Source organism: Giraffa tippelskirchi, chromosome 5 (assembly GCF_054371585.1).
Source record: "Giraffa tippelskirchi isolate mGirTip1 chromosome 5, T2T-mGirTip1v1.2.pri, whole genome shotgun sequence".
Classification (NCBI taxonomy): domain Eukaryota; kingdom Metazoa; phylum Chordata; class Mammalia; order Artiodactyla; family Giraffidae; genus Giraffa; species Giraffa tippelskirchi.
Window position 1 is genome coordinate 152,491,198 of NC_137279.1, and position 24,458 is coordinate 152,515,655.

The window sequence follows — 24,458 nt, forward strand, 5'->3', positions numbered from 1 at the left end:
TTGAACCTGTGCTGTCTGTAGTAGAAGCGCAGAGTCTTAACAACGGGACTGCCAGGGGAGTCTCTCTGCAACTTTAGAAAGCTGAAGTCATCCCCCACAGCCCCACCCCATCCCACTTACTTTCTGCAGAGTTCCTCCCACCTGAAGTCAAGAGGGACTTTGTTCTGGTGTTTAAGGTGGCTACGTGTTGCCCAAATTTATCTTGTACATATTTAATTAGTGCACCTTTTTGAAGCAAAGGAGGCCAGTCTTCCAAGTTGCAGACTTTGTGGCTTTTAGAAAAAGATTGATATTCTACTGCCCTAGTATTTTCTAACAGGGCTCCAGCCTGTGGCTAGCTTTTTATATCTGCTGCAACAGTCAACAGTCAGCCTGGAGTGGATTTCAACTCTAAGAGGGTAGCAATGAGGTCTTTTGGATTCCATTAGCTCCTTACAGTCCTCCTGCTGGGTTATTTTTTTTTTAAGGGTTATTTTTAGATATCTAAGACGTTTTCAGGCATAACTCTGAGTGTCCCAGGTACTGTATTAATACAGTCATCAGAGGATTTATTTTTTAATGTCATTTTGGAATGTCTCAGCAATGAGCTCACCTGAAAGGAAACCTATTGGGTAACTTTTTGAAATAGATCCCAGCCTTAGGTAAAAGCAATGTATTAAAAACTCCCATTATACTCTCAGACTTGCTGGGAGAGCTTGCATTTAAGCCCCATGAAATATAATGCGAGGGGATCTCGCCAGGATATTGAAACTCTGAGGCCAGGAATGAAAGGCTGATGGAAGCTGTGGAATGCGGTGACCTTGAGGCTTTGTAGCTGGGTACTGAGGTTCAGTCTTTTAATGCCTGCCATTTTAATGGCCTCAGTCATAGCAACCGGGCGATGGCACATCACAGTCTGGTATTTTAGCCCCTTCACTCTGGAAAAGAAAGAGGCGTTCCATTTAGAGGTGGCAGGCAGTAGGGAACAGAAGTGCAATGCAGGAGAGAAGGTCACTGACCTTCACGAAGGGGACTCCAGGTACCTGACATTCAGGTCTAGTCATATGTAGCAAACTCCCAGAGAGCCAGTCAGCAGTTTTTTTGGGGGGGTGGGGGTGGGCATGTCATCACTTCATTCTGTTACTTATAGAGGAAATGTTTCCAGTAAGAGAGCCTGTGTCTGGGATCTGAAAATCTTGTTGTGAAGTGGAATGCTGGTTGTCAAGACTACTGGGTGTAAAGGGATTTGACCTTCACTTGGCTACAGGGGTATAATGGGGTGGTTTCACACAAAAGTAAATTGTTCAAATGTGAAATCAGGAAAAATGGGGACTTTTAGAAATAAGACTTTAGGTAGAGGGGAGATTATTTTCTTTTTGTGATTGGGGCTACCTGATTTTTCTCTCTGAAAGTTTAAAGGGCGTGACTGTCACCTCTTTGCCTTGGCATTCATAAGATTTGGACTCACAAGGCCTGCTCTGTTGAGGCTGCTCCTTGTGGTATGTATTGGTGGGAATGTACTCAGAGCTCAGGATGTCTCAAGCATGAATAATTGAGAGAGGAGAGAGGAAAGCACAATGGGGTCTCCCCACAGTAGAGTGACGTTATGTATACAGTCCATTTATGCAAATTCAACTCTTTGCCCTCAGCAGGAAATAACACATTTACAGATTACAAATTAAAGAGTATGGGTAATTCTGCAACTCCATTCTAAACAAGTGCACGTGTCCTGAAGCAGGCATAAGCAGGGGGCATGAATCTACTGTTTCTTCAGCCAGTCTTGGCTCCAGTGTGTCCCTCATAAGCATTTCATTTCAGTGGTTCTACTGTAAAATTGTATTTTGTATGTATATGCAGTTATATACCAAACATTACTACCTCTGAGATACACAGTGCATATATATTATTATACAGATTTGAATATACAAACTATATATATATATAGTATATACATAATGCATATATACTCTCTCTATATATGTACTGTATAAATATATGCATAATGCCCAATTAAGTGAATTTCAAAGGAAATTTGACCTGACATAATAGTTGCCTCTTAGTCTCTCTAAGTGAGAGACTCACCCTAGTTAAGATAATATTCCTACTCTTGTGTTGTATAGTAGTTAGGAACACCCACCTTCTTTGGCGGGTCAGAGCCACAACTTTCTAGCTGAATAGTCTTGGGCAAGATACTCTCAGTTTACCCATGAGCTGAGATGTCACCTACCTACCTCATAGAGCTGTTATTAAGACTAAATGAGATCTTCCATACACATGGAAGTACTGTATTTAAGAGTAAGAAGAGTGACATTTGGTGATGTTTCTGAGAAGCAGTTCTGAATAGCTCGAATGCTGGTGCATTATTCTAAAACCACTGATGAAATCCTTTTTTGCTAACACTTCCCTGAGCATATCAGTTCAGTTCAGTCGCTCAGTCGTGTCCGACTCTTTGCGACCCCATGAATCGCAGCACGCCAGGCCTCTCTGTCCATCACCAACTCCCGGAGTCCACCCAAACCCATGTCCATCGAGTCGGTGATGCCATCCAACCATATCATCCTCTGTCGTCCCCTTCTCCTCCCGCCCCCAATCCTACCCAGCATTAGGGTCTTCTCCAATGAGTCAACCCTTCACATGAGGTGGCCAACATATTGGAGTTTCAGCTTCAACATCAGACCTTCCAATGAACACCCAGGATTGATCTCCTTTAGGATGGATTGATTGGATCTCCTTGCAGTCCAAGGGACTCTCAAGAGTCTTCTCCAACACCACAGTTCAAAAGCATCAATTCTGCAGTGCTCAGCTTTCTTCACCGTCCAACGCTCACACCCATACATGACCACTGGAAAAACCATAGCCTTGACTAGACGTACTTTTGTTGGCAAAGTAATGTCTCTGCTTTTAAATATGCTATCTAGGTTGGCCATAACCTTCCTTCCAAGGAGTAAGCGTCTTTTAATTTCATGGCTGCAATCACCATCAGCAGTGATTTTGGAGCCCAGAAAAATAAAGTTTGCCACTGTTTCCACTGTTTCCCCATCTATTTCCCATGAAGTGATAGGACCAGATGCCATGATCTTAGTTTTCTGAACGTTGAGCTTTAAGCCAACTTTTTCACTCTCCTCTTTCACCTTCATCAAGAGGCTCTTTAGTTGTTCTTCCCTTTCTGCCATAAGGGTGGTGTCATCCGCATATCTGAGGTTATTGATATTTCTCCTGGCAATCTTGATTCCAGCTTGTGTTTCTTCCAGCCCAGCGTTTCTCATGATGTACTCTGCATAGAAGTTAAATAAGCAGGGTGACAATATACAGCCTTGACGTACTCCTTTTCCTATTTGGAAGCAGTCTGTTGTTCCATGTCCAGTTCTAACTGTTGCTTCCTGACCTGCATACAGGTTTCTCAAGAGACAGGTCAGATGGTCTGGTATTCCCATCTCTTTCAGAATTTTCCACAGTTTCTTGTGATCCACACAGTCAAAGGCTTTGGCATAGTCAATAAAGCAGAAATAGATGTTTTTCTGGAACTCTCTTGCTTTTTCGATGATCCAGCGGATATTGGCAATTTGATCTCTGGTTCCTCTGTCTTTTCTAAAACCAGCTTGAACATCTGGAAGTTCATGGTTCACGTATTGCTGAAGCCTGGCTTGGAGAATTTTGAGCATTACTTTACTAGCATGTGAGACGAGTGCAATTGTGCGGTAGTTTGAGCATTCTTTGGCATTGCCTTTCTTTGGGATTGGAACGAAGACTGACCTCTTCCAGTCCTGTGGCCACTGCTGAGTTTTCCAAATTTGCTGGCATATCAAGTGCAGCACTTTCACAGCATCACCTTTGAGGATTTGAAATAGCTCAACTGGAATTCCATCACCTCCACTAGCTTTGTTCGTAGTGATGCTTTCTAAGGCCCACTTGACTTCACATTCCAGGATGTCTGGCTCTAGGTGAGTGATCACACCATCGTGATTATCTGGGTCATGAAGATCTTTTTTGTACAGTTCTTCTGTGTATTCTTGCCACCTCTTCTTAATATCTTCTGCTTCTGTTAGGTCCATACCATTTCTGTCCTTTATTGAGCCCATCTTTGCATGAAATGTTCCTTTGGTATCTCTAATTTTCTTGAAGAGATCTCTAGTCTTTCCCAATCTGTTGTTTTACTCTTATTTCTTTGCACTGATCGCTGAGGAAGGCTTTCTTATCTCTCCTTGCTATTCTTTGGAACTCTGCATTCAGATGGGAATATCTTTCCTTTTCTCCTTTGCTTTTCGCTTCTCTTCTCTTCCCAGCTATCTGTAAGGCCTCCTCAGACAGCCATTTTGCTTTTTTGCATTTCTTTTCCATGGGGATTTTCTTGATCCCTGTCTCCTGTACAATGTCACGAACCTCTGTCCATATTTCATCAGGCACTCTGTCTATCAGGACTAGACCCTTAAATCTATTTGTCACTTCCACGGTATACTCATAAGGGAGTTGATCTAGATCATACCTGAATGGTCTAGTGGTTTTCCCTACTTTCTTCAATTTAAGTCTGAATTTGGCCATAAGCAGTTCACGATCCGAGCCACAGTCTGCTCCCGGTCTTGTTTTTGCTGACTGTATAGAGCTTCTCCATCTTTGGCTGCAAAGAATATAATCAATCTGATTTCGGTGTTGACCATCTGGTGATGTCCACGTGTAGAGTCTTCTCTTGTGTTGTTGGAATAGGGTGTTTGCTATTACCAGTGCGTTCTCATGGCAAAACTCTATTAGCCTTTGCCCTGCTTCATTGTGTACTCCAAGGCCAAACTTGCCTGTTACGCCAGGTGTTTCTTGACTTCCTACTTTTGCATTCCAGTCCCCTATAATGAAAAGGACATCTTTTTTGGGTGTTCGTTCTAGAAGGTCTTGTAGGTCTTCATAGAACCGTTCAACTTCAGCTTCTTCGGCGTTACTGGTCGGGGCATAGACTTGGATTACCGTGATATTGAATGGTTTGCCTTGGAAACGAACAGAGATCATTCTATCGTTTTTGAGATGCATCCAAGTACTGCATTTTGGACTCTTTTGTTGACCATGATGGCTACTCCATTTCTTCTAAGGGATTCTTGCCCACAGTAGTATATATAATGGTCATCTGAGTTAAATTCACCCATTCCAGTCCATCTTAGTTCACTGATTCCTAGAATGTCGACGTTCACTCTTGCCATCTCCTGTTTGACTACTTCCAGTTTGCCTTGATTCATGGACCTAACATTGCAGGTTCCTATGCAATATTGCTCTTTACAGCATCGGACTTTGCGTCTGTCACCAGTCACATCCACAGTTGGGTATCGTTTTTGCTTTGGCTCCATCCCATCATTCTTTCTGGAGTTATTTCTCCACTGATCTCCATTAGTATATTGGGCACCTACTGACCTGGGGAGTTCATCTTTCAGTGCCCTATCTTTTTGCCTTTTCATACTGTTCATGGGGTTCTCAAGGCAAGAATACTGAAGTGGTTTGCCATGCCCTTCTCCAGTGGACCACATTCTGTCAGAGCTCTCCACCATGACCCATCCGTCTTGGGTGGCCCCACACGGCATGGCTTAGTTTCATTGGGATGGACAAGGCTGTGGTCCATGTGATCAGATTAGCTAGTTTTCCCTGTCGGCCGCCACCCCCGGCCCCCGGCCAGGCCTAGCCTCTGTCGGCCGCCACTCCCGGGCCCCGGGCCCCGGGCCCCTGGCCCGGCCTAGGCACTGTAGGCCGCCGCCCTTGGCCCCCGGCCTGGCCTACGGCCTAGCCCCTGTCAGTCGCCGCCCCCGGCCCCTGGCCCCCAGCCCGGCCTAGCCCCTGTCGGCCGCCGCTCCGGGCCCCCGGCCCAGCCTAGCCCCTCTCGGCCGCCCCCGGCCCCCAGGTCCCAGCCCGGCCCAGGTAGCTAATTATTTCCCAAAGGAAATAGCTTAGTGATGGCAGTTTGTTTATGAATCACAAAAATGAAAAATTATGTATGACCAAGGTCAAACTAAAAGTAAATAAGTGATAAGTCTATAATTCATTAACCTGGTTAACTGACACTCCAGGTCTTTCAGAAGGAAATACCTGTCCTTATAGCTTTATTCTTCCTGGGGGCCCTATGAGTCATGGGTTGTACCAAGGGTACCAAATGAACATAGATCCACAGCCTCATAAACAGGAGGTGAAAGCAACGTGCTCGTATAAGTCATTAACATTCAGAGATAGCTTGCCATCTTATACTTTAGCTCCTAGAAGGAGGGGCTCCTAGAGAGGGATTATATAATCCAGCCTCATTAAGCGATCACAGAAATAGCTGTCTAATACTTTCTTTTACTCCATTTAAGGTTTCCTGTGGTCTTCCCTTGTGGCTCAGGTGGCAAAGAATCCGCCTGCAATGCAGAAGACCCCAGTTCAATCCCTGGGTTGAGAAGATCCCCTGGAGAAGGGGAAAGCTACCCACTCCAGTACTCTGGCCTGGAGAATTCCATGGACTGTATAGTTCATGGAGTCGCAAAGAGTCAGACACGACTGAGCAACTTTTACTTTCAAGATTTCCTGTAGCAGGCAGAAGTAGTCAAAATCATTTCATTGATCTCATAGCCAGCACAAATTTTTAGTTCCTCTGCACCAGTTTTCTTGACACTTCTTAGTGCAATCCGTACGTCATCAGATAGCCCTTAAAACAATTACCGTATCATTAACATAGACAAAACCAGCCTCAAAACATTCTTGCCAAATTGTAAAGGCATATGAAAGCTTCATAATTACCTTCGTGAGTGGCTTATATACGTAACATTATAAAATAAGATTTATTGAATGTTTTCTGTGGGCCAGGAAATTCCTAAAAATATTTTTACTTAATTCTCCTTAGTGGTTAACCCTGAAAGTTTTTGTTTTGTACCTAAGAAAACTGAAGTTTAGAGTCTTAATCTTAACTTCCCTTATGTTAAACAGAAAGGGAGTGGGAGAGCCTGGATTTGAAGCCACGTTTCTGACTTCAAGCCTGTGACTTTCTGCTTTTCTACACTGCCCTACCCAGGAAAACGACTCAGTCCAAGGACCATTTGTTTATGTAATCAATGCTGTGGTACATCAGGTCCTGAAGATATGGCAGAAAACAAACCAGAACTGGTCTTGCCTGCAAGGTGTTTACATCCACCTTGCAGAAGGTAGAAGGTGGATAGTAGGGGAGGAACTATAACTGTAGAGAAGTGTTAGACTCAAATGCAGGTTCATTAAATTAGGTGTTAACAATGTACTAACGTTTTAGGAAGAAATACTTTCCAGGTGATGCTGATGGGCAGACAAGATGAGAACCACTGACTTTGTGCCTGACATAGGAAACCCTCAGTTAACCGTAATTCATCCTAGTATGATTCAGATTGAAAAATGGAATCTTGGGGCTTTCTTGGTGCTCCAGTGGTTAAGAATCTACTTTGCAATGTAAGGGATACCAATTCAGTCCCTGGTCTAGGAAGATTCCACATGCTGCAGAGCAGCTAAGCGCATGCACCACAACTACTGAGCTGGTGCTCTCAAGCCCGTGTGCTGCAACTAATGAGCCCATGCATCTAGAACCTGTGCTTTGCAACAAGAGAAGCCACCACAATGAGAAGCATGCACACTGCAACTCAGATTAGCCTCCATTCACTGCAACTAGAGAAAGCCCATGTGTAGCAACGAAGACCAACCACAGCCAAAAAATTTGAAAAGAAAACCTTTAAAAAAAAAAAAGGAATCTTACATGGCCCTTCACTTTTCCATATATGGGAGACACTTGGTGTTTGTGTTAGTTGATTGTTACGTTGGAGTTGTTTCTTATTGGTTCCATTTGAATGTCACCCCTTTTTCCCATAGGTGACTGAAGGCCATTGGAAGTGGGGCGGCGTCACGGTCCAAGTGAATAGTGCCTTTTTCACTGGCATCTATGGCATGTGGAACCTATATGTCTTTGCTTTGATGTTCTTGTACGCGCCATCCCATAAGAACTATGGGGAAGACCAATCCAATGGTGAGTTCCAGTCTCTTTGGCATAGCTTTATTCAGGTTAAGTAGGCTTCTGACTCTTCAAGACTTAGGCAGCAAAGGCTCTGGGTTCCCTAGTCAGATGTTTTCTCCAAGTGTGAACAAGCACCTCTAGGGACTCTGGGGCCATAAGACAAAAAGCCAATACAGGACTGCTATTTCTATGAATCCTCATTTTTAAAAATATTTAAAATGCATTGGGAATATTACATTCTAGTTTACAATATCTCCCAGTCTTAGTACAAAAATTAAATTTGCTTTCCTCAATTTTTTGAACAAAATTGACTGTTGGAAAGTGTGCCAAATTTATTCTTCTAGTTTGAGAACCACAATCTGAGATATTGGGTAGATGAGGACTGGGCCCTGAGTTGAAGTGGAGCTGGCTTCATTTTTTCCCTGCTCATTCTCCTGTAAGCCTATTGACATGCCCAAACCAATGGCCATGCTCCTGTCCCCATAGCCTTCCTCCCCTTAAGTGCTAGTATGTGCTGTCTGTGGTGCTGATGCTGCAAGGAGCCTTGGAGAACTTAGGCTAGCAGTTCTATAGACAAGGAAGTTGAGACTCAAGAGAAGGGAGGGACTTGCCTGGGACTTCTCTACCAGCCATGGCAGAGGGAAATGAACATTACTGCCTGGGCCAGTGCTAGTAACATGGAAGAGGTGGCTTGGTAAGCAAAACATCTGAAAGCTCCTTTTTCTTTGCATACTTAAGCCTACATTGTTTGGCTCCACCTTTATTCTTTCTTCTCTTTTTTCATACCTGCTTTACCCTGAAGTGAAGGTGTTAGTTGCTCAGTCATGTCCAACTCTTTGTGACCCTATGGACTATACAGCCTGCCAGGCTCCTCTGTCCATGGAATTCTCTAGTCAAGAACACTGGAGTGGGTTGCCATTCCCTTCTCCAGGGGATCTTCCCAACCCAGAGATTGAACCCGGGTCTCCTGCATTGGCAGACAGGTTCTTTACTGTCTGAACCACTAAAGCCCTGGCCATATGCCTATTCCCCAGACATATCCCACCTCCATCTGGGCCTGACAAAACCCTATTCATCTTTTGGGTCTATTCAAAATGTTTTCTCCTGATCACTCCAGTTGGCATGTGGCAAATTATATTCAATAGAATATTGTTGCCATGGGATGCTGGTAGGTTTTAGTGGTCAAATAAGTTTGAGAATCATTGGGTTTTTAATCAGCATTAATGTGATTTACTCTAGGGTATATTAATGCCTTTAGCACATTAAGTTGTACTGTAAGTCTTTTAAAATGGGTGGGGGTAACAGCATTTCTAAATTCTTAAGTCATTTGGCCCTGCAGTCCTTTTTCCAGGCTATCTTTTTGATGTTCTAAAGAAAAAGCTCGTGTCCCCTGCATTGGCAGGAGGCTTCTTAACCACTGGACCACCAGGGAAGCCCTGCATTAATGCTTTAGAAATAAGAGTTCTAGATTAGCTTTCTTATAGTGATCTTGAGACAGGGCTGCGATGACATGAGAGAGAAGGCAGGGAGAGGAGGGCATCTGTGCTGAGGGTCAAGGGTAGAGGAATAGTCTCACCCACTGTCTGCAGTACTACACCTGACTGTACAAAGCATTCTAGACACCAGGGTTCTCTTCCTTCCTACTCCATGACTTCCTGTTATACTCAGTATCTCTGGCTATAGGTCCTGGGCAAGAGTAAAGACCTTTGGCTCACCTATCCACCTGCCCAACTCTTGGTTTGATTGACTTCCCTTCTAGAAAGTATGTGAGCTGGGTAGGCTTTAGCTTCCTTTCTACTGCTAGCACTCTGTGTTTTACATATGCATGGTGATTGGGAGCATGTGGTCTCTCCATTGTTGTTGTTGTTCAGTCGCTAAGTTGTGTCTGACTCTTTGTGACCTCATGGACTGCAGCATGCCCGGCTCCTCTGTCCCCCTCTATCTCCCAGATTTTGTTCAAATTATGTCCATTGAGTCAGTGATGCTCTCTAACCATCTTATCCTCTGCCACCCCTTTCTCCTTTTGCTTTCACTCTTTCTCAGCATCAGGGTCTTTTCCAATGAGTCAGCTCTTAGCATCAGGTGGCCAAAGTATTGCAGCTTCAACATCAGTCCTTCCAATAAATATTCAGGGTTGATTTCTTTTAGGATTGATTGATTTGATCTCCTTGCTGTCCAAGAGACTCTCAAGAGTCTTCTCCAGCACCGCAGTTCTCTCTCCATGGCCTTCTAAAATGCCAGAGGAAGAGGTTCTGGACTTGTTAACTAAAATCTTGATTTCATTTCATGACCATCCTGTTGGACTGTGACAGAAACCACATGGACCTGTCCTTGACTTGAGAGTATTAAGCAGGAAGCTAGTAGGTGGAGTTCCTACCCTCCAGGGAAATACCACCTATAGCAGTAGCTGGACTTTCTGGGTTGTTGGAATGATTATCCTAGTGGGTAAAAGTTATGGGTGTGCTGTAGTAGTTTTTGGATGCAAACTGTTCTGCTGGTTTTTGTTGTGTGACTTGTCAAACTGCTTGCTCTCCCTGTGCACCACTTTCCCAACCGGTACATGATCTCTTAAAGTCTTCTGGGAACATAAAGTTCTATGATTGTCTTCCTTCCTATTAGCAGGGAAGGGGCAGAAAAGCACCTCGTTTCATATAGTGGCCATCCAGGGGGTGATTCTGTCACATGTAAGGGTTTTCCAAACACTGGTAAGAATTCACCCAAGCCCAGCACTTTCAGACACGTGCGAGGCCAGAGCTGTGGCCAAGCCTACAGGGGCAGGATGACTGCCTTCTACCTGGTGACACCGGATGCTTGACCTGTGAGCCAGGTGCTAGGCAGCTCCCATGAGGACTTCTGACCCAGGATAACAGCCACCCTCCTAGGCTTCGAACCTTGCAGTTGAGGAGAGTACTTGGTTTGTTCCCCAGTAGATTTGTTGCTGTTGAAGACCACACAACACACAGATCTGCAATTTCACAGAAAGCTCAAACACTATTCTCCACAGGAGGTCATATTCCCCGAATCCCATGCCAAGAGGTGTTTGGAAACAGACATGGTCGTTCTGCATTGTCGTTTATGACTGGGATGTGCTGCCTGCATGTAGTGGCCACATTCTAGGGGTGCTCTATGTCCAACATTGAGGAAAACAGTCCCTTATTGTAAAGAGTGGTCCTGCCCAACGTGCCAGTAGGGCCCTGGTTGAAAATCATTCAAGCAATCTGGCGGCAGACTCTTTGGGGACTCTGTTCTGATCATAAACACAATAATCACACAATTCAGCATCTCTGTGGTGATGACACGACCCGCTGTGACTCTGCAGCAGTCACCGAGCTCCTGGTGGCTTTCTGTGCTTCTCGCTTCCCTGGGCAGCGCTGTGTCTGGAAAGGGCTCTTCCAAGTTGGGTTCTCTGATCATTTTCCTTCTCTGCTCTCTTTTCATCTCCTCATCTGCTGCCAGACCACACACTGTATCACAGGAATTATGGAGCGTTTACCAAGATTTTGAAGCTCCTTGGAAAGAGCTAATTTGGAATAGTACGTGGAAACCTAGAAAATGAACTCTCAGAGGGATACACTGTATTTTTAAATTCTCTGAGTCTCTGGATGGTGTTCCTCCTCCTCCCCCCAGCCTTCTTTTCCTTTCTTGTGGAAAGTTTTTATTTTTAAATGGCTTGGACTCCCTCCCCGCTTTAGCTTTTAAGGTCCAGAGCCAAGAATTCGGATTTCTTGCTATGGAGAATGAATCCCAGGTGTGTTGTTCTTCTTGCCTTCGTGAGATGGATCCTGGGTGGACCGCTGGAAAAAAGCTCATTTCCAGGAACTTGGTAAGCAGTTTCTGATGTAGCAGAAGCCAGGGAGGCTAAGGAAAGAGAGACATTAAGAAGCATTTTGTTTGGGAGATGGAGAGAGATGCCGAAAAGTATGTATATGTGGAGGGGGAATGAGTAGGAAGAAAGTGAAAGTAGAGAGCTTGGATTTTTGGTTCTCTCGTTCCGTCAAAGAATGGCGGAAAGAAACGAAGTGGGAAGCAGGTTTGAGAAAGGGTTGGTTTCCAAAGAACATTTTCTCTCACGTAATTCTGTTTCTCTTTATTATGTGGCTTGGAAAGCAACCCTTAGAAATGAAGCAGTGGGTGCCGCAGTGCTTAGCACTGTGTGGGGTTTGAGAGGATGAGCGATAAAGACACAGTCCTTGCCCTCACAGAACTAGTAGCCTGGTCTGGGAGACGAGACTTCCTCCTCTGCCTCTTGAAACACAGGACGTGGCAGGACAGCTCCAGCCAAACTGTCCGAGCCAGAATGTTTTCATGTGTCAGCGGCTGATTGGTGCCACAGGGATGTGGCGTTCTGGGTTCCAAACTGCTGGTTGATCCACTGTAGCTACAGTGTTGGTATAATAAACACGTTCAGATCAGTCTGTATATGTGAGACAATCGATGTGTTTGTCTGTTTACAGACAATCATTTAGTCTGTATAAGTATGCATATGCATATATGCAGTCAACATAATACACTTGTTTTTTTTTAATTTAGCAAAGATTCTTTAGATTCTCTTTCAAGGACCATTCACATTTTCTGCCCTGCTGCTCCTAGGTTTTCATTAAAGCTCTTCCTTTTGCATGTGTGCATGCTAAGCTGCTTCTGTCGTGTCTGACCCTTTGCAACCACTGGACTGCATCCCACCAGGCTTCTCTGTCCATGGGATTTCCAAGGCAAGAATACTGGAGTGGGTTGCTGTGCCCTCTCCAGGGGATCTTCCCAACCCAGGGGTCGAACCCACATCTCTTACATCTCGTGCATGGCAGGCAAGTTCTTTACCACCAGCACCACCTGAGAAGCCTGCTCTTCCTTTTACCTGTTTCCGTAACCACTCTGTGACTCATTCCTAATGTCTTCCCAGGCAGAAACGAACTCCAGCACGGGCTGGGGGTAACCCTTAGCCCAGAGAGAAGGCTTCATACCCCAGAGGTGCGACATCGATGCCCTGCACACAGGACACACTGACTAGATTCCCTCAGTTACCAGTTCATGTAGAGAAAAAAGCTGGAGCTGTTTAGGAAGTCAGACAATTCTCGATCCTAGGTTTCGTTTTTGTGTTATTTCGTCTACGAAATTCTTGTCAGAAGGTTTTAGAGAAAAAGTAAGAAATGGAATTCCTGACTGGATGGCATAGGGAACAGGAGACACTAATTGCCGACAGGTTCCTTTCTATTGCTATTTGTGCTGAATGGCTTCTGTCTGACACACTCTTTCTTTTGGAAGCCACAGCAGCAAGCCCAGGCCCCATGCCTTCAGAGCTACCGCTTGCTGTCAGTTTAGTTTCTGGAGGCCCCTGAGGTCTCCAGCTGCTTGTTTCACAGGAAAGGTGGCTTTGGCCCTTGCTGCCTCAGTAAATGTTTGGTTTGAGTTGTGAGGCTTAAACAGTGGCTGCTTTTTATTGCGATCTTTCCCCTGCTTGTGTGTTAGATAACATGCACCCACCCATGGTTTCCCTGGCTTCCCCTTGATGTCTGTGAGCAATGATGGCCTGGGCCTTACCCTCTGGGCTGGACTCAGATTCTGAAGTGGGGCTTGACATCCTGTGTCTTCACATGGTCTCCCTCTGTGTGTGTCTATATCCTAATATCTTTTTCTCATGAGAAGTTGTTCAGTTGCTAAGTTGTGTTCGACTCTGTGACCCCATGGACTACAGCACGCCAGGCTTCCCTGTCCTTCACCATCTCCTAGAGTTTGCTCAAACTCATGTCCATTGAGTCGATGATGCCATCCCACCATCTCACCCTTTGTCGCCTCCTTCTCTTCCTGCCCTCAATCTTTGCCATCATCAGGGTCTTTTCCAATGAGTCGGCTCTTCACATCAGGTGGCAAAGTATTGGAGCTTCAGCTTCAGCATCACTCCTTCCAATTGAGGGTTGATTTCCTTTAGGATTAACTGATTTGATCACCTTGCTGTCCAAGGGACTCCCAGGAGTCTTCTCCAGTACCACAGTTCGAAAGCATCAATTCTCTTGGATGCTCAGCCTTCTTTATGGTCCAACTCGCACATGTGTACATGACTACTGGAAAAACCATAGCATTATGGTTACACTGGATTAAGGTTCACCCCAGCGACTTCATTTTAAACTAGTCACCTCCTTAAAGACCCTGTATCTAAACACTCACATCCTGAGGAACTGGGAAATAGGACTTCAACAAATGAATAGGGATGGCATATGATTCAGGCCATCATGCTAAGATTTCACGCAAAATGTCTAGGCTTTATTGTGTTCGCTTCTTAGAGAGGCCTGGTGCTGAGTGTCTGGAGACAGGAAATGGCACACTTCAAGCCTGTTATAAACTGTCTTGATGGTTGAAAGGAATTGAGGGATGGCTGGACCCAGAGTTCCTGAACCCTGGGTGTCTCACCAAGATCTCACTCTGCCTTATTGCCCAGAAGGGATCACAAAGGCTGAGTCATGCCAAAGCACACCTGTTTTCTAGCTGCGTGTTTGTCCCTAAACCTCGGTGAGGGACACCAGTGCTGGAGTGTGGGACTAGAAACCATGCCGAGCAGGGAGCAGCTGGACTAGCCCATGCTAGGAAGTCTTGGTGGGTATTCTAATGATCACTTAACTACATACCAGATGCTGTCCTGGTGATTTACATTCTTTAAAAAAAAAAAAAAAAAATTTTTTTAAAAGATTTAGAAAACCCACCATTCACTACTTTGTTAACACCCACAATGCAGAAAGGATGTACTCTTAAGAGTAAACAACAGTCCTTGATATGGAAATAATTTCGCTTTACAAACATTACTCACGCCTTGATTTTTTTCATTTTGCCGGAAACCAGGAACATCATTATCATTTGAGCTTAGCTTTGAGGGTGAATAGGAGGAGGTTTGTTGTGGGAAAAAATTCCACAGAAAAGGCGGGAGTGTTATAGAAAGAACATAAACTCTTGAAGAGGACACAGATGGTTTGGAATCCTGGCTCCAATATATACTGTGACCTCAAGAAATAAATATGAACTCATGGTGTAAGAGTTGTCTGGCTTCCACATCTGGATAATGAGGTGTTAATTTATCCTAGTGGTTGTGAGGACAGAATTAGGTAGCCCTTATTAATATTAGAAAACTCCCAAATTTGTGAAACAGCCTTGAAATTCAATTAGAAGTTCCCCTTCTTTTGACTAAAGTATCCAGAGATATACAAATGATTGTCATTAGAATGCTGCCAATCTTAGGAAGCTGTGCTCATTATTATATCACTAGAGTGCATTTTGTGTAGCTTTTTACATCCCTAGTATGCATTCCAGGCAGTTAAAATCCAGCAGCAGCTGCATATCCGTGGATGTGATATGGATCCACTGATAGTCCTTTGAGATTACATTCAATGCCAGAGATTGGTCTCATTTCACAATGGTTAGAAATAAGCCTTCATCTTATTCTTGATTAGCTGAGCTGAATTGACCTCATAACTAGGGAAAGAGACTTACTGCAAACTAAAGAATTCTTTTCTTTTCCTTTCATAATTTATTCTTTTCCATTTATTCTGCCCTTCCTCCTTAATAAGCAACATATCACATTTTTGGAAGGTTTTTTTTTTTTTTTTTGCCTTGGAAGGGAAAAGACTTCAAGCATGTTTGTGTGCTGAGCAGCAGAAGCTGAAAGAGGGAGGGTAACAGATGGAGTGAGACCTTGGCAGAAGAGGGAGTTTGATGGGATCCCCACTCCTGCTATGTCACTTGCCATATTCCCATCCATTCCCTAAGGGGAGAATGTTGGCCTTCATGGTAGAGTAAAACCATGCATGCACCATGGATTTTGCTAGCCAGAATCCCATTGATCTAGGCTCTCATTCCAGCTCTACCAGGAGCAAGCCTGGTCACATTATAGAAATTCATTGCCTATTTGAGCCTCAGTGTCTTCACATCTTAGTAGGAAATACTGGGCATGCTAAGCCCCTAATAGTATGTACGGTAAATACTCATAAATAATAGCTCTCTTTACTATCAGCGCACTGATGTTGTAGGCTATAAATTCTGTTTCATCAGATGCAAAAGCAAAATTAATATGCTGAGCAATTCATCCAAGTTGTTGTATGTATATATTTATGATGGTAATGCATTGCACGGGGACTCATACTTCACCCGCAATCTCAATGGCAGTTGGAAACTTGAATATTTCAGAGTCGGCATAGCTTAAGGTTGAGGAGCCTGGATTCTGGAGCCTCATTGCTCCAGTTTCAACCCCACATCCTGTTATCAACTTGGGCCTCAGGAAAGTTACTTGACCTCTCTCTGCCTCAGTTTCTTCTTCAAAAGAATGAGGATGATGAAATAGAACCTCTATCAAAGGGTTGGTAATGATTAAATGCATTAATGTTTGTAAAGTGTTTAGAATAGAGTCAGACATAGGACAATATCTGTTAAAAAAAAAAAAAAAAACAAGTAATTTTGTCTGTTCCTTCACGTGATGTGATCTGTAGGGTTAGACACATTTTCCAGGACCTGCTAATTGGAATCACATTTTAAGCTTAAATACTTGGCACCTTCTGGTTCAAAACTGAAGTAGAATTACACTCTATGTCTATTTCCAAGAAGTCTTCAATGAAAGGGATTTCTTAGGTAAACACTTGGAGCTGCTAATGGGTCTACTGGGGTGGTCAGGACTCTCTTTGAAATTTTGATGACTTTCAGACATGCAGATCATGGAATCTGCTTTGAAGCTTTGGTGGCTCAGCCAGATATGCAAATCCAGAACTAGCTTTGAGCAAGAAATTTGAGGTTTATGCCTGCTTTTGAATGAGGAGTGAGCCAGAAGTTGCAGCAGTGAGAAAGCAAGTTAGTGACCTGGGAAAGGTTCTGTGTGGCCCCAGGCAGTTCTGTGTAAAGCCTTTAGGCAGACTTTCCACCTATTAGCACTGTGCCAGGGGTCAGGAGTATTGGAGGCTGGATTGACACCCCTTTGGTACCTGCCCCACCCCCTGTCCTTTGATGGGATACTTGCAGTGCTGTGCTAAGTTAGTCATATCCGACTCTGCAACCCTGTGGACTGTAGCCCACCAGGCTCCTCTGTCCATGGGGATTCTCCAGGCAAGAATACTAGAGTGGGTTGCCATGTCCTCCTCCAGGGGATCATCCCAACCCAGGGATCGAACCCAGGTCTCCTGCATTGCAGGCAAATTCTTTACGGTCTGAGCCACCAGGGAAGCCCAAGAATACTGACGTGGGTAGCCTATCCCTTCTGCAGGAGAACTTCCTGACCCAGGAATCAAACCGTGGTATCTAGCATTGCAGGCAGATTCATTACCAGCTGAGCTATCAGGGAAGCCCAAAAGGACGTGTTGCCTCCCCATCAGGGAATTGAGCCCTGGTCTCCCCCATGACACGCAGGGATACTCACCACTATAGTAAGCAGGAAGGCGGTGGGCCACTTGCTAGTACAGCTCCAAATTGCCATTAGCAGTCTCTGCAACACTAATGACCCTCCTTCTAGGGTGAAGGATTCTCCTGGGTAGAGAGCCGCCATGCCAGCACTTCATAAGACTGATGTAGTTCCACAGCCTCTGAGGGTCTACAGTGAAAACCTAACACCATGTGGCATGTATTAAGGGCACCAGCCAGGCAGCCTGCAGGGCCAGCGGGTGGGGTGGTCCCTGGGTTCCTAAGGCCTTCAGATTCACGGATGCCCAGCAAGTCCTAAACTAGTGACAAGATGTTAGTCCTGAGGGTCAGGCTAGAGCTATCTTCTAAGTAAAGGTATGGAATCCCAATGGAAAACAGAGCTTGTGTATTTAATTCCATGCTTTGAACTAGGAAAAATTTTAATCTCCAAAACTATGAAATCATACGTGTACATGTGTAAGTATAAAAATCCCAGCTATAACCATAACCTTTTGTTCTCCAGTCCCCCTCTCTGCAAATATAACTATATACATGCACCCCATACACAGTCTAACTGAGAAGCATTAGGTGTGGGTGTTTTTCGTTTTCCCTTTGCCAGTTATATATTCACGGAGAAAGAAATGACAACCCACTCCAGTATTCTTGCCTGGGAAATCCCATGGACAGAGGAGACTGGCCGACTACCATCCATGGTGTTGCAAAGAGTCGGACATGACTGAAGCAATTAAGCATGTGTGCAATTATATATTCACTTAAATGTCTTATGGCAGGTAGCAGACTTTAAGGGTTTAACACAGAAACTTATTTTTCTCCTGATAGTTGAGAAGAGGCCATGTTATGCCATTTTAGCAGAGGAATACCTGTGTTCACTGGTGATGACTCCAAAACACTGGTGTTGTGTAGAATCCTGAAGGCAACAGAAAATTCAGAGCACATTTCTGGGACTTTTTTTTCTTGGTGGAGAAACCCCCTAATTATTCCTAAAGGCATTACATGTAGTACTCTATCCAATCTTTTGGTAAATATAGGCAGGCTTTCTTTGCCTTCACATGGCATAGCCGCTTTTTAAATTTACAGCAAATGTGTATGTGGTCTTGGAATCAGACCTTCCTTCCTGTCTGCATCATGTGTCTGCACCTCTTCCTGGCCTCCCTCCCAGCTTCCTCACCTGTAAAGTTGGCAAGACCAGAGTGCCTGCCTCAGAGGGCAAAACCACATGATCATCTCAACAGATGCAGAAACAGCATGAAGCATTTGACAAAGATCATGTATAAAGTGTTGAGAAATAGCGCTAGGAACAAAGTAAGCTCTCATTAAATGTTAGTAATTACTATGAATAATATAAGCAGTAAGCTAACTCATCTGTTATTAGAATCTTTTTTGGAAAACAAAAATGTTAAGAAATTACTGCCAAGTCCAAATGCAAAAGATGAGAGTCAGCCCCAGTTTTAGGTGTCTGTGCCATAGTTTTCTCTCTAAGCTCAGAATGTGAAAGAGGTCTGGTTGGGCAGCTGTTAGTGAGGTGAATCCCTGCTTTCTCCTTCCTCCTTGATCACATCTAACACCAAAACCCCTGTTTCAGGTGATCTGGGTGTGCACAGTGGGGAAGAACTCCAGCTCACCACCACTATCACCCACGTCGACGGGCCCACTGAGATCTACAAGTTGACCCGCAAGGAGGCCCAGGAGTAGGAGGCTGCAGCACCTGGCTGGGACTGTCCACCACATCCCAGCCATTTTTACTAGAACGAGGAGCGTGCCAGAGAGCTCCACATGCCAACAAATGCTCTGTCTCTTAGCTGTGGTTTCTTGGACCAGTGGTGTGGACATTTGTCAGCTTGCCTTCTGACAAGTAGTTCTCGGAGGAAGACTCCTGCAGCCACTAATGTGTTGTGTATGATAACAAAACCTCTGGTATGACACATTTTCTGTGATCATTGTTGATTAGTGACATAGTAACATCTGTAGCAGGTGGTTAGTAAACCTCATGTGTTGGGGGTGCACTCCTTGGGGGATGGTTTGGGCCAGATGGGGTCTATACGGAGTGGAATATTTGACTCTTTTTTTCTTGTTTTAGGTTCTAGGATAGAATTTAACATTCTTTGCAGTCCAAGATGGGCTGGTGTCATAGTCTTCTCACTCCTAATCCATGACCACTTTTTTCCCTATTTATATCACCAGGTAGCCTATCGAGTTAATATTTAAGTTGTCAATAGATATGTGTCCCTATTTTTCAAGGCATAATATAAAATAACCGAATTTCATGAGAAGATCTATTACACCAGGGGCATTTCAGCTTTGAAACCAAATCTGTGTATCCAATACTAACCAGTCTGTTGGATGTGGGTTTTAAAAAAAAGTTTGCTAAACTATCCAAGTAGGATTTATTGTATTAAATGGCCTTTGGGTCTAAAAAACTTTTTTAACCTCTTGCTTAAAATGTGTTTTCTTTTGATAAGATGCTTCAAACAGCCTCCAAAAGTGTAGATCTGATCATTTAAATAAACCTGTATGTATATGCATGTATGTATATGCACACCTCATCCTCCTGCTCAGCCTGAACACATGCATGCAGATTCTTTTTTCAAGTTGTGTCTATGGGGTAGGGTGTTTCATAGCTTTATGAAAAATTAAAATATTTTGCCATCAAAGTTTTGGGGGCAGTATATATTTCTGGAAATAGGGTAACATTTTCTGCACTGCATGGTTAACCTCCACTGGATGGCATGTGTGGCAAAAAGTGTGTGTGTGGGGGGGAGGTAAATGATTTAGAAGTACTATGACTCCCCTACTATGCCCAATTCCCCAAGTAGACTGTTTCATTGTACTTTAACTCTGCTATTGGAAAGGCAATATAGTACAGCACAGAAAAAATAGTGGATGGGAGGTTAGAAGGCAGGGTTTCCTAGCAGAGGTCTGACATTATAACGTGACCTTGTTGAAGCCCCCTGACCTGGCTGTTCCCTCACGTACAAACTGCCATTCATGAACTTTTAACTGCTTCACGGGGTGGCCATGCAAATTAGATCAGTTAAGGTGTATGGAAATGCATTTTAAACTCTAAAACTGTGTAAAGATGTTCTTTCTGGAGTCTAAAGACAATTTCATGAGTGTCCTGTTTTTCAGACATCGATGCCTGGAGGTTGGGACACAATCCACCTAATTTACCTACTCAGCACTCCTTCTCTATCGTATCTTTTCCCTGATTTTGGCTAAAGCCATGGTAAATAGTGATGGGAGGAAATATTTTGGTTTTGGCTGTTCTCTCAGGCCTTTTCCTGTCCTGGTAAACATTTGATGGTGTTTGATCCAGTGCACTCAGCATCCACTTCTGATTGATCACTGTGGTGCCAGGCTTTAAATGTAGCCCATGTCTCACAGTCTGAAAGGGAAGACAAACTTAAAATACAAGTAATCTTGTGCCCCAGAGGATGGAGGCAGAATTTCTCTAAGGAGATGAGAAAAGGGCCTGAGATAGGTCTTAAAAAAGAAGAAGTAAGATTTTACCAGGGCTGAAGGACAAAGGGAACAGCAGTACAAAAATCATAGAGGAAGTGAAGAATGGAGAATGTTTAGATAAGGCTGGTCATCAGGCCTGGCTGGCATATAGAAGGAGTGGACATAGCAGAAGGTAAGCTGCATGCATCTGTGAGCCAGAATGAGAAGGGTCCTTAATGCTGTGGGAAGAGTTATCAGACTCAGCCTAGGGTTTTATGTGGAGAAGTGATATGATCAGAATTACTGCTGGAGCAACAGAGAGGCTGGACAAGCCCAGGAAAAAGATCACAAAGGCTGAAATCAGGGCAATAGTAGAGGACATGGAGAAGAGCAGATTAGTTTTGGAGATAGAAGTGGCAAGGTTTGGGCACTTTGAATGTGGACGTGAAAAGCAACAACAGTCAAATGTCAAGCCCTTCTAGGCAAGAGAATGGTATGGCCCTTTACAGATTCTTGGAGGGGCCACGTCAGTGAGTCTATCACCTAAGGGTCTGTATCAATACTAGAAGTCAAGTCTAGGAAGCTTACCTAAGAAGAGAGACTTTAGCAAAAATTTCCAAGAGCACCAATACCAGTAATTCATGGACCTTTCCACTAAAACAGTACCATTTACTATCCGTCTGTCTCTCTAGCTTCTGAACTAGGGGAGGTACATGAGTGGCTCAGTCTCAGGCAAGTGGCTGCCCCTTGCTGATCAACTGTGATCAGGAAACCAAGTCAAATGGCTGCTAGCAGATTACCCTGTGGATTGGGGTCAGTTTCTGAAGAATGGAGAGTCCATTTTGAGCTGGCACACAGTCAGAAAAGATGTACTACAGTGGGCCAGATGAGAAGTTTGGATTTGCTTGGGCTGGGTTTTAAAAGCTGTCTTCTGGAAGAAATGACAAGCTAACAAAAGCAAGAGGAGAAGCAGACCAGTCAGGGCAGGAGGCTTTGCAGCCATCGCTGAGAATGAAGTTGAGCTTGGCAGAGCATCAAAACATCACATAACTATGGTGAACCAGGCATGGCCATATTCAAGAGGTGACAGGAAGAAACTGAGGTAGGTGACTCACAGCCGTGCAAAGTATCAAAGAAGCCAAAGAAAGAACCAGATTCAAGGGGGGGAAGTTAGATACCCTGAGAAGCTCAACTGTGGTTAAAGATTGAGTAAGGCATGTTGGATTTGGCATTGATAAGTGGGGCCTCATGGCAAGCGCAGAAATTGGACGTAGAATAAGGTCAGTGAGTGCTCGTGATGGGAAGATAAGAGGTAGGATGGTGGCTCCAGGAGAAACCAGAGTCGGGGGAGAAAATGGGACTGGATTTGTAGACATTGAGGGTGAGAGTCAGCCATGAAGTCAAAATGAGGATGAAGTAGCTTAAGCCCCAAGGAAGGTCGGAGACTTGGGATAAAGGACACAAGCTGATGAGTTAGTTTTGACAGTGAAAGGTCATTTTTATCCAGAGACAGAAGAGAAATAGCCAATGGATGCTGGAGGAGAAACTTGAGGTCAAAAGAAGAGAAGTTGGCAACCTGTCCCTCTGTGTGTTCTGTTTTCTCTTTTTTCCTTGAACGTGAAATGAGCTTCGAGTTGTCCTGAAGAATTTCTCGGTTTCATCAATGCAGGTAGAACACAATTGTTTTCAATCAGTGGAAAGTTCAAGAAACGCTTCAAGAGGTGAGAAAAAGCCTTGAGTAAGGACTATCAACCCAGAGCAAAAATTAATTATTGGTCATGTATATGTTTTACGAATTGTCTTAAAATTTTTATGTAGTTTTGAAGAATATTATAAGTGTAATAAGTTTAAAATTCCCCAACTGTCTGCTTTTTAAAAATAAGAAAACTTGCCATTATATGCAACAAACAGGTAAAATACCATCGGTATTTCCCATAGAAAGCAGTCAGTTTTATATTAACTTATTGGGTTCACCGGGCGTTAATCCTACATTTTCCCCTTAGGGGAAGAACATGTTTATAGTAATGAAATAAGTAGTTCCTTTCACAACCTCTAGGTAATTCTAATCATTTCTCAGAACCGAGATGATGCCTCAATTCTGATGCCTGAGAGCTGGTGAAGCTTTGGGAAGTCGCACCCCTGGGATCTCTGCAGGTACTTTGAGAAAGTCTACAAAAATGTTAGAAGGCAGGTTATGGGTCTCATCCTCATCTTAGCAGTTCCAGAAACTCTATATCATCAACTCTTTCAAACAGATCAAGTTCTGAGAGGCTACCTGGCCACACTGGGGCGTCTCAATGAATGACAATTCCTATGCAATCTTTTATAGTGAAGAGTTTGCCATGTCTTGTGCCTCCATCATTCCAGACACATTCCACCTTGCTATTGTTGAGTAACCATGGAGGCTAAGAGAGGAAATACAAACGGTTTTTTTTTTTTGGTGGACAAACGATAAAAGTACAGAGGAATGAGTGCACTTGAAAGAAGTAACATCTCAACCACGATAATGTCTGAGGGATCATCCCTATACTTCTAAAGGAAATACACACAGCTCCCTGGAAAGTGCCTAATACAATGTGGGAATTCAGCTGGGGAGGGTTGGTGGGTGAACCAGTGAATGCACCTCAGCTCATCCCAGTCTCTCTGACTGCTGTGAACTCCTCCTTCCTTTGATTCAATCAGACCCTGCTCCTTTCACAGCCATTCAGCATCAGGATATGTTAATGCAGTAAATTAGGCTTAAGTGTGGTTGCAGCCTGACTCCCGTGAGTCTATGCCTTACTCATAGAAGGTCCCATCATCCTGTCATGCTATGGGAATACTTCTGACTTTGGCTGCTTGCTCTCACCCCGTCACACTTTGCTTTATGATTGATTAAGTTGTACAAGGATGACTTGGTTTCTGAGACTGTGTCAGCAATGCCTTTCTTTTCTCCTGACATCAGAGGGATCTTCTGGGCACTCCTTGAACCACCTACTGTCTGGGAGCCTCCTGTCTCAATGACCAGGCATTTGGCTTCAGAGGTTGAGAAGACCCTTGTGTATGGAGATGAGACCCTCTTTGTGACTTTGCTTTTTTGTTCTGACTGTACTTCCTCCCACAAGTCTTGTCCTAACTGGGACTTTTCTCCTTCAGGCTCATGTCTCAGTTCCTCAGCCCCTCCTCCAAATATGTTTTCCAGACCCTTGCCTCAGTGCCCTGTTAACTGCATTCTAGTTCCTCACTGTTCTAGAATATGATTTTCAGACTGCAGCATTGCTCTAGCTGGGACAGATTATTGGAAAAATAATACTTCTACTAGGGTTCAACATCCTAAGAAAATGACCCTAGATTTGAAAAATTATCTACTTCTTACTTCTTTGCTTCTCATGAACATTTAACCACTAAAACACAGTTTTAAAAATTAATTCAGGTATACCTCGTTTTATCACACTTTGCAGATCCTGCTTTTTTTTTTTTTTACAAATTGAAGCTTTACGGCAACCCTCTGTCAGATGATGGTTAGCATTTTTTATTTTAGCAATAAAATATTTTTTACTGAGGTATGTGCATTGTTATTTAGACATGATGCTGTTGCACACTGAATAGACTACAGTATTTGTAGACATAACTTTTATATGCATTGGGAAACCAAAACATCCTTGTGACTCTTTTTATTGTGGTATTCACCTTATCCCAGTGGTCT

At 43.9% G+C, this 24,458-nt stretch overlaps 1 protein-coding gene across 3 annotated transcripts in view; it reads left to right on the plus strand.

Moving 5' to 3' along the window:
• The window catches only part of WLS (Wnt ligand secretion mediator), a 118,072-nt gene extending 98,311 nt beyond the window's left edge, over positions 1 to 19,761 (plus strand). For 2 of the 3 annotated variants that reach the window (XM_081485602.1, XM_081485603.1), the window contains 2 exons: positions 7,810 to 7,963; positions 18,918 to 19,761. In XM_081485602.1, the coding sequence (XP_081341728.1) occupies positions 7,810 to 7,963; positions 18,918 to 19,027 (264 nt within the window). In that variant the 3' untranslated portion in view covers positions 19,028 to 19,761. Of the gene's footprint in view, positions 1 to 7,809; positions 7,964 to 11,643; positions 11,775 to 18,917 lie in introns of all 3 variants that reach the window. The other variant, XM_081485601.1, reaches the window with a different exon arrangement.
• Positions 19,762 to 24,458: the final 4,697 nt, after the last annotated feature.